Genomic DNA, 17,702 nt, shown 5'->3' with positions numbered 1-17,702 from the left:
AAAAGGTTATTGTTGAAATATGTTCACGTCCTGCCCGTTTCGAAAGATGTAATCACGTAATAATGCATGCGAAGTCTGGTCCGCGTCCAAAGCGCGCAGCTCAGGTTAGCATTCTGTGCCTTCATACCTGCCAGCGCGGCCGATAAAATAACGAAGCGTGCGCTTCACTTTTGTGTGTTTTGTCGAGTCACTCGATGGTTCGATAATTGACAGCCAACTGAAATCAGTTGATTTTGTAAATATGCTTATTTCTTGTTTATTCCCTCTGTCAGACATTTGAAGCCTCCTATGAAAGCGCTGTCAAGGGAAGCTTCGAGGAACTCTGAGGACCTCGGCTGAAACGAAAAGAAATTTGAAAAGTCAACTCATATTACCGCAAAGTGTCTGTGCTTGGTGCCACTGACTGTCTTCATAAAGTCAGATTTATATTATATAATACTGTTATAAAAAATTAGGGGTACACTTAAGCTCCGCCGTTAAGGGTAAGACGCGATAGCGTCTCTCTCACACACACACACACACACACACACACACACACACACACACACACACACACACACACACACACACACACACACACACACACACACACACACACACACACACACACACACACACACACACACACACACACACACACACACACACACACACACACACACACACACACACACACACACACACACACACACACACACACACACACACACACACACACACACACACACACACACACACACACACACACACACACACACACACACACACACACACACACACACACACACACACACACACACACGATGTTTTCTTTCTTCACGTTTTAAATTTTTAGCTTTTGTTTATTTTATATTTCTATCGAAGAGGGGTTTATTGGGGGTTATTCGAAGGACTGGAGACGGCGACCGGTGACACAAGACGATTGTAGAGCGAAGCACAATCTCGTTCGAACAAGACAGTCCGAGCTCTCAGTGCGCGCGCCAGCTGATCGGCGTCTTGATCGTCGTTAGTGTCGGCGCTGTATCATCTTCTTTCTTACACTATGATTTGTTTCTTTATTGTTATTTTATTTTATGTTTTATATTTTTATACACCAATACTCAGGGTCAGCAACAATCGCCTTTCCATTCTGAGCAATTTGACACCTTTGAACACATTCTCCAATTATTTCAAATAATTACACAATCTAAATTTTCTTCCTTAGCATCACCAGTTACTGGTTTTTCATTCTGAGCATTTTGACACCTTTAAACCCTCAATTTTCCATTTTTACTTTCTTTCGTTGCTTTTTTCCTCAATTGATCAATTAATTACAAAATATTTATTAACTCATCATCGCCTATCGCACACCAATCAATCTTCACTCACTGGAAGCAGAAATTACCATGACACCTTTTCTTTCTTTTTTTTTTTTACGCAGCCCTCGAATAATTCCGAGACCCGTGCCAACTACTGCGTCGATGGCATAGGCAAGAAAGTGCTAAGCTTCATTCCAACTTACGTCAAATTACACGCGCTTCTTTCATCTCAAAGTAAATTGCATCCTCGCTCATTGCACCAACAAGTATCTACCAGTGGGCTGAGCGACGGTGATGCACAAACCATGCAAACAAACTCGCGATTGGCTCTCATAGTCGTTCAAGTAAATAGCAAAGGCACACAGACAAAAAAAAATAAAACTTCTGCACATTACAAAACTATGGATACTGTACCTGGATAGGGTACAGTACCGCAGTCGTGGCCTAGTGGTTAGGGCGTCCGTCTCGGCTGCGGGAGGTGGTTCGTTCGAAACCCGCCGCCGGACACCCACCGGTAAAAATGGGTACAAGCGTCCCCCGGCCTGGCGCCCGGCTCTCACAGGAGTGTGCGCTTGGAAGAGGCTCCGCAAACCCCGCTGCGCTCCTTCTGGGGCAAAATAGTTTCGAACACTTCAGCCTGCAAAGGTGGTTCGAGGTACCGTGTTTCACGGGGTTCAAAACTGAAAACGAGTCGTGTCCTGCACACGCGAGAACTCAGAAAAGCCTTGTTTCAAGTGCGAAACGCTTTAAGCCAGCGTGTCGAAAGACGTAAAGGTTCACTGTCACTGATGAAGTTCACTTCTCAGAGATCACTGCAGTCCCATGGCGAGTCCGGATTTCCGGCCTGTCTGACTTTGCGAGCCTCGTCGATCCGCGCAGCGGATCGACGAGGCGCCCATGCACGACTCGTCGAGGAGTTTGTAACTGCGCTCGGCAGCGCGGCCGGTGGGCCCCGCTACGCCTCGGCTGTCAAAATACGCTTCTTGGCGTCGCTAACAGACACCGCCAGGGACAGAAGAGAGGTCCAAGCACAGCACACTAGGTTACAACGTGAAAAGCGCGGACAGACGGCGCGTGCTGACGGACGGACACGAAGGGAACCAAAGCTACGACCAAAGTGAACGGATGGAGCAATCAAAATATGGCTGCCAGGGCGGGATCAGCGTGCCGCTCATGGTTGCCAGACTTACTTCTGTAAACTCTCTATTGAGGATTCAGCCCAGACCACCTCAAGCAACACTGAATCAGCGTTTCAAGATAAAAGGAACCGCCTTCCCGGACTCTTCTGCAGTCGGCGGCGATGCGCTGGGCACATCACTGATTCCTTGTACATTTCACAGGTAGTTCGTCAGTTCACTTTTGTCATTTCTTTTTTTTTCTCATTTTGCCGCCGACTGCTCACTTGTTCTAATTTGCCGTGACATGACGAATAATTGCATAGCCTGTCAAAAAGACCTACCAACAGATGGGCGTATAATGACGTGTTCTGATTGCTAGCGCTCATATCACCTAGGGCAGGGCTACTCGGGAATAGCACCCAATACTTTTACCACAATGGGCCAGTCCAAACGCCATGCATGGATATGTAAAACTTGCAGGACTGCAAAAAAGCGCGGTGGTAATTAATCGCAGCTTGATACTGAAGGCGCGAACGAAAGCGCGGAAGCATTATCATTCTTGAAAGATGAGATTAAAGAAATAAAAAGAAATGTTGAAGCGCTGCCAGCACTAGTGGTTAAGGTAGACTTTTTGCTACTCCTAAAAGAAGAAATCCTTAACCTGCGAAAACTGTAGGAGACCTGGAAGAATCGGTGGCTTTCTTATCGAAAGAATACGACACATTGAAAGAGCAGTTGAAAACTAGCCAGCCAGGAATCAGAATGCGCTCGGGAAAAGGAATGCAGGCCTTGCAGGAGATTGTAGACGAACAGAGTGCACAGTATGCTCAAAGAACAAAATGATGCAGAGCAATACAGCCGAAAAGCTAATCTTGAGATATATGAAATGCCAGGCACCCCGTATGAAAATCTACTTGACAAGTTACAGAACGTGGCGGAAAAACTGTTCAACTGACAAAATTGTCGCAGTAATCGCCTTCCTGCCACGGAAGGCAGCATTCCTATCATCTTGGTACGCTTCTCTAGCTTAGCACCTAGAGAGAGGTGGTTTAGCGCTCGAAGCAAGCTCCGAGAACTGCATAAAGCAGAATTGCTGCCAAATATTTATTTCAGTGACAACTTAACAAAAATGAACCGTTACTTGTTCTGGAAGGCCAGGAAGGCAGGAAAACAAAAGCAGTTTAAATTTGTTTGGGTTAGAGGAGGCAAAATCTTTGCCAGGAAAGAGGAAAAGGCTCCTCTTATACGTGTGACGTGTGAATCAGACTTATTACAAATAAAATGAATAGCGCTCCATCAGTTACCCTCAGTTTCCGGATTTTGAATCGTTCAAAAAGAGCTTTGGGCCGAACTCCGACACAGAATTTACTCTGATTGATGTGAATATCCGTAGTTTGCGTAAATTATGGGACGAGTTCAGAACAATCGCAGAAGGGGCCATTGGTGTTCTAGATACATTTGTGCTACCAGAAATCAATGTTCCAGATTCTTGCCTAGATTTGTTTACTCTTATCGACCAACGTTCGTAACTCGCTCGTCACGCAGAGGAGGTGGAATTGCTGTTTTTGCCCGAGACATGTTTGATGTATATAGGATAGATATATCATTTGCACATGCAGAATTCCTAGCGTTGGAACTTTGCTCCAAGCTAACGTCCTTATCGTTGCTGGCAATTTACCGACCACCATCAAACACTATCAGCCGTTTCCTACTGGAATTGGAAAAGATCTTACAGCAGAATAGTACAATAGATCAATTTTGCATAGCAGGTGACATGGACATTGATACATTATGTCCCACAAAAACGGTTGCGGTAGATTACCTAGCCATTCCATGGCGGAAGCAAGCCATTCTTTCAGCTTGCGGCATAGACAATCTTATCATCGCACCATCTCGCGAGGAAGTGCTTGGCGGTAGGTTAGTGCAGTCTTGTCTAGATCACAGACATACGTGCACCAAGCGGTCATTACTCAATGTCCAGCCGATCATTACTTATTGTTTGCCGATTCCTTGACCGTACTAATGGCAAGACTCTGGGGCCGTCACCTTCAAACGCCGCTCTAAATAACTTGAGCGTGACTATAGTCGATCAACGCAAATTAGGCAATCTAATTTGGAACTTTGACTGGTCAGCATTATGTAGGTCTAATCCCCCCGATTTAGTTTATTCTTTATTAGGCCAACAATTAAAAATGATTGAACAAGCTTCGAAGCGGGTCATCCGCAAAAACCAAAGACTTAATCATAGCTGGTTTAACGCAGGAATTATGAAGGCAAATTTGTACAGGGATTGGTTTTGGAAGCGGTGTAAACGCGCCCCTAAAAATCGTAAACTGCGCATCGACTACAGAGCCACAAGAAATAGAGCTGTTGCGCTTATTCGTTCCGCTAAACGGCAGTATTACCGTGAGCAATTTAAACTAGCTGCCAGAAACCCCGCCAAAGCCTGGTCACTGATTAGCAATTTAAGGGGCGTTAATAGAAATCAATCATCTGTTAGTGACATTGTTTCAGGTACTCCCCAACAAACAGCTGAGTTGTTCAACAAGCACTTCGCGTGTGTATCTCAGCCCAATTCATCCTTGCCACAAGATAGGTGTTCGTTGACACGTTCCATATCCGCCTTTCTACCGAAACTGTCGGACCTGGCGCGCATATTCTTTAGCTTCAAACGTAACAGACCACCTGGTCTTGATGGCATTGCAGCGTCTCTACTTCAGAGAAATTATGCAAATCTTGAGAATATCCTTATTTTTATTCTTAGAGACTGCCGCAATACCCAACATGTTAAAAACAGCGATTGTGAGACCAATACACAAAGGCGGCATGAGAAGGAACCTTGAGAATTATTGACCAATAATCCGTTTTGCCAGTACTGTCCCAGTTTAGAAAAATTTATTCTAGAGTGCATGACATCATTGGTGAAAAAATTTTCTATTCTATCTGACCGAGAGTTCGGTTTCATGGAAGGTCGTGGAACGCTTTCACTTCTCGAAGAATTTGCAGATGAATTGTATACAACTTTTGATCACAATCGATTTGCATGTGGCTTGTTTCTAGATATCGCCAAGGCATTTGACACAGTAAATCATAAAATTTTGTTGCAAAAATTATACGTGCTTGGATTTAGGGGACCATTTCATGACCTATTGAGAAGTTATTTAGAAGATCGCTCTCAAGTAGTAGGCCTTGATTCCACCACAGCCGTTAGCAGCCGTCAGATGCATGGTGGCTGGGGTTCCTCAAGGGTCTATCCTATCACCATTGCTTTTCAATTTATTTATCAATGACTTCGCGTCAGCAGTAACAAATGCCTTGGTCTTTCAGCACGCCGACGATACGGTTATATTTTCTACAAAAGTGCTGTTGCTAATTACTGCAAGGAAATATCTGTATCGCAATGAACTTATTTTTCATGAATGGTCTTTTGGTAAACCAACAAAAAACAAAATTGGTCTGTTTTAGAAACCTATTGAAGACAACTGTTCTGAGTGAATCGTTTTTTTTTTGCACTCCCATAATAATAAAGACTGCATTGTACTCCAGTTGAAAATGTTGATTGTATAAAATATCTAGGGATTTACTTTGATAGCGACCTCTCATGGCATAGCCACATGGCTTACGCTTGTGCCAGATTACGTAGAACGGCATGGTTACTGTTTACAGTTAAATCTTTCCTTCCTTTATCGGTAAAAGAGACAATCATGCATGCACTTGCATACAGTGTTTTAAGATATGGCATCACAGTGTTTGCACACTCTTCGCAAAGGTGGCATGATCGGGTAGACGCTCTTCTAAAATACATGTTGAAAAGTACCGCCTGTGAACAGTCCTTTCCCCCTCAAGTAAACTTGTTTAATTTTCTTGGTCTTCCGTCCTTTGAAAGTTTATATAAGCAAACTGTTATTATTCGGCACTTTTGGAATTCTGCTTTCAAGACGACAGCAGTTTCTGCCAGAACACTACACGGTCAACACTACACGGTTACCAGATACGCAACCAGACACGGCAAAGCAAGACGATGTGTTTATGTCCCAACAATATTCAATATGCTTCCTGATCAGGTGTTGTCCGCTACTTCTAAAGCCACCGTAAAACAAATGCTCAAATCTGTGAAATTTTAATTGTAAATGACGCAGGAAACTTGCAAGTCCCAATTTTGTATTTTTTATTTTTTTTCCTCTTTTATACACTGTCTTCCTTAGTATCTGTATTTCAGTGCGCGCGTGCGCGCGCGTGTGTGTGTGTGTGTGTGTGTGTGTGTGTGTGTGTGTGTGTGTGTGTGTGTGTGTGTGTGTGTGTGTGTGTGTGTACTTACCCTGATATTTTATTGCCTTTACTTTCCGCTTCCGACTTTGCCGGGCCTAGTCCTGCAAGCCTCCTCTTGGCTTTGACAGGCCCGAGTCTGTATGTATCCCAATGTGTTGTTGCAATAAATTTATTATTATTATTATTATTATTATTATTATTATTATTATTATTATTATTATTATTATTATTATTATTATTATTATTATTATTATTATTATTATTATTATTATTATTAGCTGGCTTCATTCAGTAGGGAGCTTGCACAAGTTGGCAGCGGTATCGGTGCTGCGGCGGGACTTCGGTAACTGCAACTGCTTCGTCCGGTGAGCGCACCCACCGCCTAACGAACGCTGACACCCATGTGTTTTTAAGAGGTAGTGTTTTTCGGTTCCTTTGTTAATTTCTTTTTTCATGCCACTGACTACTGAGCGTTATTTCTGAACTTTGCTGCGTTGAGAGCGAGGAGTGTCAGAATACATCGCCGGATGACGGCCGTTTCATGAGATGCATGTATCATTTGGGATAGAACTGCTCAGGTATCACTCCAAATACGTTCAGTACGATGGGCCCGCAAAAAAAGAGACGTTTGGGTGTGCAAAACCTGCCGTACTAGCAAAAAACGCAGTGCCTCAAATTCGCAGCAGCTGACACAATCAGCGGACAGCTCTGACTTACTTGCAGCACTTATGACAGAGATTAAATACATTAAACGAAATGTCGAATGCATGCCAGAGCTTCATGCAAAAGTTGATTCTTTGCTTCTGCTAAAAGCAGAATTCACTAAGCTTTGTACAACGGTTCATGATGTGGAAGAATCGGTAAGCTTCCTTTCTGCCACGTATGACGCAGTGGCCGAACAACTCAGAGCTGATAAGGAAGAAGCCTCGGCTCGTAATGAAGAAATATGCCAACTGCAGGAAAAGGTGCTCGCTCAGGAATCTGATTCAGCGACTGCAGAAAGGGATTAACGACTCTGAGCAGCATAGCAGGAACGCTAACATGGAAATTCATGGCTTGGAAATGGAGAGAGGTGAAAATCTGATTAAGTTCCTTGACGAGCTGGCCGAGAAACTAGAACTGCAAAAGCCTGGTAATGGGGAAGTGGTGGCTGTCCTCAGTCTCCCAAGCAAGAAATCATCGCCTTCTATCTTGGTGCAATTCTCTTCTGTTGCTATTCGTGAACGCTGGTTCGCAGCGAGGGACAAGCTCTAGAGCCTTTCTGATCCGGAATGAATGAATCCGGAATGAAAATTTGACAAAGGTCAACAGGATGTTGTTTTGGCTAGCAAGGGCTAAAGGAAATAAAGAACACTACAAATTTGTTTGGGTCACAATTACAGATGAAAGAAGATTGAATAAGCTGATAGGGTCCTTTTGCTGGGCAGTCTTAACTGAAGGCGAACCGGTGCAGTTAGTTTACACAAAGTTGTGTAATAAACTTGACCAGCTAAAGGAAACGTGTACTCGGAAATTAGTGCGTAAAAAAAGGCGGAATCACAACTGGGTAAACTCTGAAATCATGCGGGCAATCGCAAATCGAGATTGGCTTTGGAAATGCTCTAAACGTGCTCCTAATAACAATGACCTTCGTTCTGAATACAGAACCGTCAGGAACAGGGTTGTAACACTTATTCGATCCACACGACGGCAGTACTTTCAGCAGAAGTTCCAACGATCCTATAAAAATCCTGCAAAAATGTGGTCTCTGATTGAACACCTTCGGGGAAACGATGGGAACCTGTCTTGTTCGGACGTTTTGGTAGACGAACCTGTGTCTAAAGGTGACGATTTCAATAAGTATTTTACGCTAGCGGCCGAAATGGCAGCAACACGGCAAAGCCTTATTTGTACACTAAAAAATTCACCAGCTTCCGCGTATCTTCCAAGGCTATCTGAGGAGGATCTTGCCGGGCTAGCGTTTAGCTTCCTACAAAACAAGCCCGCCGGAATAGATGGTATATCGGCTGCACTGATACAGCGGAATTTTCACGCTCTTTCGGACATACTGCTTTTTTTTTATTAACGGATTTTTGGAAAACGCTGACCATGGCTCGCGGACCCGTTTTTTGAAGGCGAGGCCTTCATCTGGCGCCCAACGTGATTTTTGCTCGAGCTTTGGTTTGCCCCCAGTTGGGCGCCAGATGACGGCCTCGCCTTCAAAAAACGGGTCCGCGAGCCATAGTCTCGCCCGACGAGTGACAAATTCAGTCTCTTAAACACCGGTTTATTCCGGATAAACAAAAAAAAAAAAGCGAAACAAAGAAACATAAGGCGCTACCGCGCTGAGAACAGGCTGTTCATGCGCGCGACAATAGAACACCAACGGAAAGCGGGAAGAATGTCAGGGCCTTACCGCGGCGAAACAAAACACACTGCGGAGCGAATAAAACGAGCAATGGGGCAAGATTGCTCCTCGCGGGACAGCAACTCACAGGAATACGCCGAGGCTGTTCCTGCAGGCACTGCTTCCATCTTCGTGTCGGCGATCTTCTTTCAGTCGTCCATGCACACCCTGCTGGCCCATGACGCTCGCCGGTTGCCCCGCGCCGGCTTCTCCGCCGGGGCAAAAAAGCCACGCGCCTCGCTTCCGACGCGCTTATCTACCCTCGTCTGTCGCCGCTAACATCACGCCCCCCAAGATTATCTGCTTGCTCATGCGCACTCGCGCTGCCCGTGCAAACACAATACAAATAGAAAGACGCGCGCGCGATTTAAAACACCTAAAGGTGCTGCGGAGCCCCACAACCTGAAGATTTGAAAACTGCTATCGTAAAACTGCTGTTCAAGGGAGGAAAAAAGAATGCTATCGAGAACTACAGATCAATTTCTATCCTGCCGATTTTATCGCAGATACTAGAGAAATTCCTATTTGTATGTATGACTTCCTTCTTAGACAAATTCGATGTCATTTCAAATCGTCAATATGGGTTCATTAAGGAAAGAGGTACTACATTATTGCTTGAGGAATTGGCTGATGAGTTGTACGCTGCTTTCGATGAAAACACGTTTAGCTGTGCTCTTTTCCTAGACGTTAAGAAAGCCTTTGATACGGTTAATCATACTATTTTATTAGAAAAACTGTACCTGGGTTTTTGAGGTCCTTTTTATGCTGTTCTAAAGAATTTCTTATGCGGACGTTCACAAGTGGTCAGAATTAACAGCCAAATGGAGCACAGTGGAAAGCTCCCTGTAAAAGCGGGTGTACCACAGGGATCCACTGGTGGCAGCGATGCGGAATTCGAAGCGCGCATGCAAGAAGCCATCACGGTTACCGAGGCCCATTTTGCCCCAATGGGACTTCGCTGCTCTTCTAGAAAATCCGAGCTACTCATCTACCACCCTTCAAGACCAGGGCGCCCCTCCAACGACTGGCGCCGACACCACACACCATGCATAGAGATACACGACAGGGATGGAAATCTCATACCCACGGTCGATAAAATACGAATTCTAGAATTAATCATCCAAAGCAACGGGTCCAACTGGGCGATGCTTGACAGCATCCCGATCAAGATTGCAAACGCGATCCGGATGTTTCGGCGCATCATGAATAGGCACAGGAGACTGAGCGAGGACAACGCTATTCAAATGGTCCATGCTTTTGTACTCTGTCACATCACATACGTGGCTGCAATGCTCAACTGGAAAAAGGAACATCAGAGAAGGCTTGAAGTACACATACGCCGAGCTTTCAAGACAGCGTTGGGGCTCCCCGATAGTGCCTCCACTGAACTACTCTTACAGCTAGGAGTGCACAATACTATTGCCGAAATCATCGAGGCACAGCACACGGCACAGATTGCACGCCTATCAAGCACCAAATCGGACAGAGAGATTCTCGTTAAGCTCGGCCTGAACACCATAGTAGAAAAGGACAACGTCCTGCAGTTACCTAAAGTCGTGCGAGAAGCAATCAAAGTGTCCCCCTTCCCAAGAAACGTTCACCCGATCCACAATCAAGGAAGAAGGCTCGCTCGCGCCAAAGCCCTCGCTGCGGACGCGGCACAGTTCCCCGACCAGACAGCTTTCGTGGATGCAGCGTACATACCGGGAAAGCATGCCTACTCGGTAGCAGTAGTCGACGGACACGGGCGTACGCGCAACTCACTCACACTTTACACCAAGAAGCCAGAGGTAGCTGAACAAGCAGCGATAGCACTAACTCTAAAAGACTCAGACTTCACAACTGTATACAGCGACTCTAGAGCAGCCACTCGAGCTTTCGCCAAGGGCGGGATAGACAAGACGACGCTACGGATCTTAGGCGGAAGTAACATCACCGATCACTCCATCGTATGGTTCCCGGCACACATGGGCAACTTAGGGGGCGACCTGCAGAATCTCAATGAGATCGCACACGACGCGGCGCGAGGACTCATCGACCGCGTCCCTCCGGTTTCCCCTGCTACTCCACATATCGAGTACAGAGATCAATTATTCACGTACAACGAGCTCACTAAGCACATTTATCTAGGCAGACGAGCATTTCCCCTCCCGGATAAGAAATTAACCCGCAGCCAATCAGTCACGTTACGCTTGCTCCAAACGAAATCGTACCCCAACCCCTGGCGCATGAAGCACATCGACCCAGACTACGACGGACAACATGTGTGTGAACGGTGCAGTGATCGTGTAGACTTGAACCATATGCTGTGTGGTTGTGCACCGAGCGACGCCTACGCCAAGAACAAGGAACGTTGGGACAAAGTTTTAAAAAGTGCTTCCCTACATGATCAGCTTCGGGCTGTCCAGGAGGCCCGCGCGGCGGCGGAGAGCTTCGGGCTCTCTGTGCCGACGTGGGAGCTGCCCTCTACACCTGGCGCCTAGCCGAGTGTCCTCCAGGACCGCTACTGTGGGAAATAAAGTTTTACCAAACCAAACCAAATGATCTGAGCTCAGTAACATCCAAGTGCTTGATTTTTCAGTACGCTGATGACACAGTTCTGCTCATGAAGCATATAAACTACGAGACGGCGGTGAATGTGTTGCAGGAAAACATCAATTTTGTCATGAAATGGTTTTCCGATAATGGAATCTTGGTGAACATAAACAAAATGAAAATAATATTGTTACGGGAGATATTCACAGTACTACAGTTGTCTACACCACTGAGGATGATCCCAGCACAGCACTAGCACAGCACAGCCCTCGTCTGCGTCTTCTTCTGGGAGTCAGTCACACTTCTTTTTCGTCAGCACGGCCAGCGAGTACCGCTCAGTAACACTACCCCCCTCGGGAAAAGCACAGTCCCGAAGCGTTCTAAGTTTGTGAAACAGAACGTGCATGATAGGGCTTCAGGCGGGACACATGCACTATTTCAGAGGATGGCGCTCTGGACGACGATTTCGGAGGCACAGATTCAACTTCGTATGTGACGTCTGTCACGGGGCGCACAACTCGGTAAGGGCCTGTGTAACGGGGCAAAAGTTTTTCACATAAGCCCACTCGACGGCACGGGAGCCACAGCAATACGAGTGATCCAGGAGTGTAGTGGACATCACTGTGGCGACTGTCGTACCGAAACTTTTGAGAGTCTTGGGATGCAGAGAGCCTGGCGTGAGCTATCCGGCGGGCATCATGAGCGCGGGCTACGGCATCACTGGCGTAAGCACTGGTGGTGTCTGCCGCGGGTAGTGAGGTGTCGAAGGGCAGTAACGGGCAGTATCCAGCGGTAGAATGGACAGATGAATTGTAGGCAAATGTCACAAAGGGTAGATGAACGTCCCAATCCCGGTGGTCGTCAGACACATACATGGACAGCATGTCTGTGAGGGTACGGTTTAGGCGTTCCGTGAGGCCGTTGGTCTGGGGGTGATAGGCTGTGGTGAATTTGTGGCGGACGGAGCACGAACGGAGAATTTCGTCAACCACTCGCGACAGAAAGCAACGGCCACGGTCAGTTAGTAGTTCACGAGGTGCACCATGATGTAGAATCACGTTTTCTAGGAGGAAGTCAGCGACGTCTGTGGCGCAGCTGGTCGGGATGGCTCTGGTAATAGCATACCGCGTGGCATAATCGGTGGCGACGGCGATCCATTTGTTCCCTGAGGCGGAAACTGGAAAGGGCCCAAGAAGATCAACACCTACACGGGAAAACGGGTCAGTGGGTATGGGGATCGGCTGCAAATGGCCCGAAGGCAAAATTGTGGGCTTCTTTCGACGCTGACACAATTCACATGCGGCAATGTATTGCTGGACGGAGCGGTAGAGCCCTGGCCAGTAGAAGCGTCGGCGCAGGCTGTCGTATGTGCGAGAGACACCCAGGTGGCCAGCCGTTGGAGCATCATGAAACTGGTCAAGGATGGTGGAACGCAGATGTTGAGGAACGACGAGCAAAAGGTCTGCGCCGTCTGGTCGCATATTGCGTCGGTATAGGGTGTTCTCGTGAAGTACTTATAAGGCAAGAGATGGGTCAGGTCGGCCGCAGGTCAGACGGAGGATAATGGAATGGAGCAAAGGATCCAAGTGTTGTTCGTCGGCAATGTTAGAAAAGGCCGACACAGACAAGACACATGCGTCATCGTCAGAGTCGGTAGGACTTGGGGAGTCGACGGGATGACGAGACAAGCAGTCTGCATCTTGGTGAAGCCGGCCGGACTTGTACACGACGGAAAATGTATACTCTTGTAATCGAAGCGCCCAGCGCCCCAAACGGCCTGTAGGATCTTTGAGGGAGGAAAGCCAACACAAGGCATGATGGTCTGTTATAACAGTAAAATGCCGGCCAAACAAATAAGGCCGGAATTTTGTAATAGCCCAAACAAGTGCCAGGCACTCTCGCTCTGTGATAGAGTAATTTTGTTCGGACGTAGATAAGAGGCGGCTGGCATACGCAATCACCCTTGTGCGGCCGTGTTGTCGCTGGGCAAGTATAGCTCCAATGCCATGGCCACTTGCGTCGGTGCGGAGTTCAGTATTGGCAGATGGGTTGAAATGGGCCAAGACGGGTGGAGTTGTTAGAGCAGCAATAAGTTCCGAGAAAGCTGCAACTTGTTCAGGTCCCCAGGAGAATGAAACGTCTTTCTTTAGGAGATTGATGAGAGGACGAGCTAGCGCGGCGAAATTCGGGACGAATCGTCGGAAATACGAACATAGGCCAATAAAGCTTCGAACATCGCTGGATGAACGTGGAGTGGGAAAATTTTTGACGGCACGAATCTTGTCGGGGTCAGGCTGAACGCCGGCAGCATTAACCAAGTGACCAAGGACTTTGATTTGTCGGTGACCAAAGCTGCACTTTTTGGAGTTTAGTTGCAGTCCCGCGCGGCGAAAAAGCGCTAGGATTGTAGAAAGGCGACGGAGATGGCTTTCAAATGTAGACGAGAAAACTATTACATCGTCAAGATAACACAAACAAGTGGTCCACTTGAAGCCTCGGAGCAAAGAGTCCATCATGCGTTCGAAGGTTGCTGGGGCATTGCAAAGGCCAAAAGGCATGACTTTGAATTGATAAAGGCCGTCAGGGGTGATGAACGCTGTTTTTTCACGGTCTCTCTCGTCGACAGAGATCTGCCAGTAGCCGGAACGAAGGTCGATGGACGAAAAGTAGCTGGCTCCGTGCAAAGTATCAAGAGCGTCGTCAATACGCGGAAGCGGATACACATCTTTTCTGGTTATCTTATTTAAATGACGATAGTCAACGCAGAATCTCCAACTGTTATCTTTCTTTTTGACCAACACAACAGGGGATGCCCAGGGGCTACTGGAAGGCTCAATTATGTCGTTCGCCAACATTTTGTCGACCTCTGTTTGGATGACGCGTCGCTCGGCAAGCGAAACACGATAGGGCCGCCTGTGAATAGGACTGGCGTCACCGGTGTCAATGCGGTGACTGACAACTGTGGTTTGACCCAATGGGCGGGTACCGAAGTCAAAAAGGTCACTGTAGGTGAGCAAAAGCTGTTTTAACTCTGCGGCGAATTCAGGCTGGAGATCAGCTGCAATCATGCTTTTAACAGGATCAGGGCGCGATGTAGAGGACGAGGACGAGGGAGGGGTTGTAGGGACGGCATTTGGATTATCTGTAGTCAGAGCTGAAATGGCACAATCGGTCATCGGCGACAGCTCTGCTAGTGAAATTCCCTCGGGCAGAACTTGAGTTGATAAGCTGAAGTTAAAGACCGGGAGAGTGGCACGGTTCTGGGAGATAAGCACAATCAGATGAGGAAGGGTGACGTGCCGCTGCAAGATGACATCAGTAATGGGACACGCGAGATAGTCGCCGTCTGGGACGGGTGGGAATGGTGACATAGGGATGTAGACGGCAGCTTCAGGAGGAAGGCGGCAGAACTGTGCTGATCGAAGGCGGGGTGAGCAGGAGGGGTCTTCAGAGCAGAGCGGAAGGTCCAAGCGAAGTAGGCCGGTAGAGCAGTCAATGAGGGCAGAGTGGGCTGTTAAAAAGTCAATGCCAAGGATAACGTCGTGGGGGCATTCTTGGAGGACGGTGAACCACACTGGAGCATGACGACCACCAATGGTAACTCGTGCTGTGCACATGCCAACCACGGCGGCAGGGCTTCCATTGGCGACGCGAACTGTGGGTGAGACGGCTGGAGTAAGAACTTTTTTGAGGCGACGGCGAAATGAGGAGCTGAGAACGGACAGTTGGGCGCCGGTATCAATGAGAGCAGAAACGGGAACACCATCCACAAGGACGTCGATGAGATTATTTTGTAGGGCAGGGGTCAGCAGAGGTTTTTCAGTCCGGGTCACAAATGCAGCGTCACCTCCGGGAGCTGCATTGGCTAGTTTTCCGGTATGTGGCTGGAATAGGACGGGGACAAACGGCGGCGAGGAAGAGGAGAACGGGAGCGTCGGGTCTGCGGGGATGGTGAACGGTTGGCAGCACGAGCAGGGACAACGGGGTCAACAGTGGTCTGGTCGGGGCGAGGTGGGTTGTAGCGAGGGGCATAGTCTCCGCGGCGGTCGACGTAGGTGAATTGACGAGATGGCGTATACCAACGGCTGCGGCAGTGACGGGAAATGTGGCCAACGCGGGAGCAAGTAAAGCAGATGGGACGATTGTCATGGGTACGCCATTCATTCGGATTGCGGTACCGATATCGGGGCAAGAAACCGGCGGTGGGTGAGGCAGCTGCAATCACTGGAGGGGCAGGTCCTGAATCCACGGTGTCGGTGCGGCAGGTAGAAGGGAGACCCATATTGGCCACCTCTTGGCGAACAACAGCCTGAATGAGGGATATTGTAGCCAAGGTGTTGTCGGGGGTATGCGAGAGTGAAGCTGCAGGAGTCATTGCCTCGAGCTCTTGGCGGACGATGCGGGTCAAAGTAGTGTCATTAGTTGGCGGTCGAGGAGGCGGAAGATCGACACAGGAAGAGTTGGCAGCCGTGTTCGGTAGCCGGTCGAAACGATGAGATATGCGCCTCTGTTTAGCTTGTTCGAAACGTCGGCACACTTGTAGTACAGAGTCCACGGTGGAACAATCCCTACATAAAAGGAGGTTGAAAGCATCATCGGCAATGCCTTTTACTATGTGGCCGACTTTATCCTCCTCTGGCATGGCGTGGTCGACTTTGCGGCACAGGGATAGGACGTCCTGTATATAAGTGATGTAAGACTCAGTAGACGTTTGCGCGCGAGAAGCGAGCGCCTTTTTGGCGGCAAGGTGGCGGCCAATGGGCTTTCCGAAGAGGTCGTGGAGTTTCTGCTTACAGATGTCCCACGATGTGAGGTCCTCTTCATAGGTCTCAAATCACACCCGCGCTGTCCCAGTCAGGTAAAAGATGATATTAGCGAGCATAAGTGTGGGATCCCACCTGTTGTGCTTGCTGACTCGTTCGTACAGGGCCAGCCAGTCGTCGACATCAACGTCGTCGGTCCCACAGAAGGTTCCGGGGTCACGGGGATGGGCCATGACGACAGCAGGTGCGGCGGCAGCAGATGTAGCGGCGTCAGTAGTCATAGTGGTGGTAACGATTCGTCGGCCGCTGCGGAGATCCAGCTTGTGATGGGGATCGAAAGATTCACCTCCACCAAGAGATGTTACGGGAGATATTCACAGTACTACAGTTGTCTATACCACTGAGGATGATCCCAGCACAGCACTAGCACAGCACAGCCCTCGTCTGCGTCTTCTTCTGGGAGTCAGTCACACTTCTTTTTCGTCAGCACGGCCAGCGAATACCGCTCAGTAACAATATGTTTCAGACATCCTTTAAAGACACGACTTATAGACAAGCTTGCATGATCATGATTCCCTCCTCTGTTGTTGTAAGCCAATAGAATATCTTAACTCGATAAAATATCTCAGTGTTGTTTTTGACAGCAGCTTACCTTGGCATGACCATTTGGCATATCTGAGTGCTAAGCTACAGAAAGTTACATGGTTACTCTTCAATATGAAGTCTTTGGCGCCGATGTCAGTAAAAAAAAACTATAATTCATGCACTCGCGTACAGTGTTCTCAGATACGGCATAACTACATTTGGGCCATGTCCTTCACGCTGGCATTGTCGTATTGATAGTATATTAAAAAAACATGTTGAAGAGCATTGCGTACAATTGTCACATACCATCCGGCACGGACGTCTTTCAGTTCCTAGGCCTTCCGTCAATTCATTCTCTTGTTGTGCACACTTGTTCACCGGCATTTTTGGAATTCTGACTTTTTAATTATTAATACTCCTGAACGGAAGTTAAGGAAAACATTACATTATTATATACCACGGAGTGCACCTAGATACGGGAAAGCAAGGCGCTGTGCTTATGTACCGAAATCTTTATTGAGTTACCGGAGGAAATTTTTGCGGTAATTTCTATGCGTACAATGCAAACACGGGGGCCAGTTGGTTGATCATACTGGGGAATACTGCATTCGTGGGTCGTCTTTCACTTGTCTCTGTCTATCAAGTAGCGCAGTATTCCCCAGTTCTATGCGTAACCTAAATATGCATCTGAAAGCCCTCTGTTGATCTTTGTATTCTTTTGTCAGAGTGAAATTAGGCTTAAAAATAT

General features: G+C 47.7%; 1 protein-coding gene across 1 annotated transcript in view; it reads right to left on the bottom strand.

Annotated features, from left to right (window-relative positions):
* Nucleotides 1-9,318, bottom strand: part of LOC146201351 (uncharacterized) — a 109,028-nt gene extending 99,710 nt beyond the window's left edge. The window contains exon 1 of the mRNA XM_084595789.1: nucleotides 9,160-9,318. Coding sequence (XP_084451915.1) covers nucleotides 9,160-9,199 — 40 coding nt within the window. The 5' untranslated portion in view covers nucleotides 9,200-9,318. The remainder of the gene's footprint in view (nucleotides 1-9,159) is intronic.
* Between the last annotated feature and the right edge of the window lie 8,384 nt (nucleotides 9,319-17,702).

Source organism: Amblyomma maculatum, chromosome 2, assembly GCF_055883805.1.
Source record: "Amblyomma maculatum isolate TAMU_Amacu chromosome 2, ASM5588380v1, whole genome shotgun sequence".
Taxonomy (NCBI): Eukaryota; Metazoa; Arthropoda; class Arachnida; order Ixodida; family Ixodidae; genus Amblyomma; species Amblyomma maculatum.
This window is presented reverse-complemented; position numbering and strand designations above follow the sequence as displayed.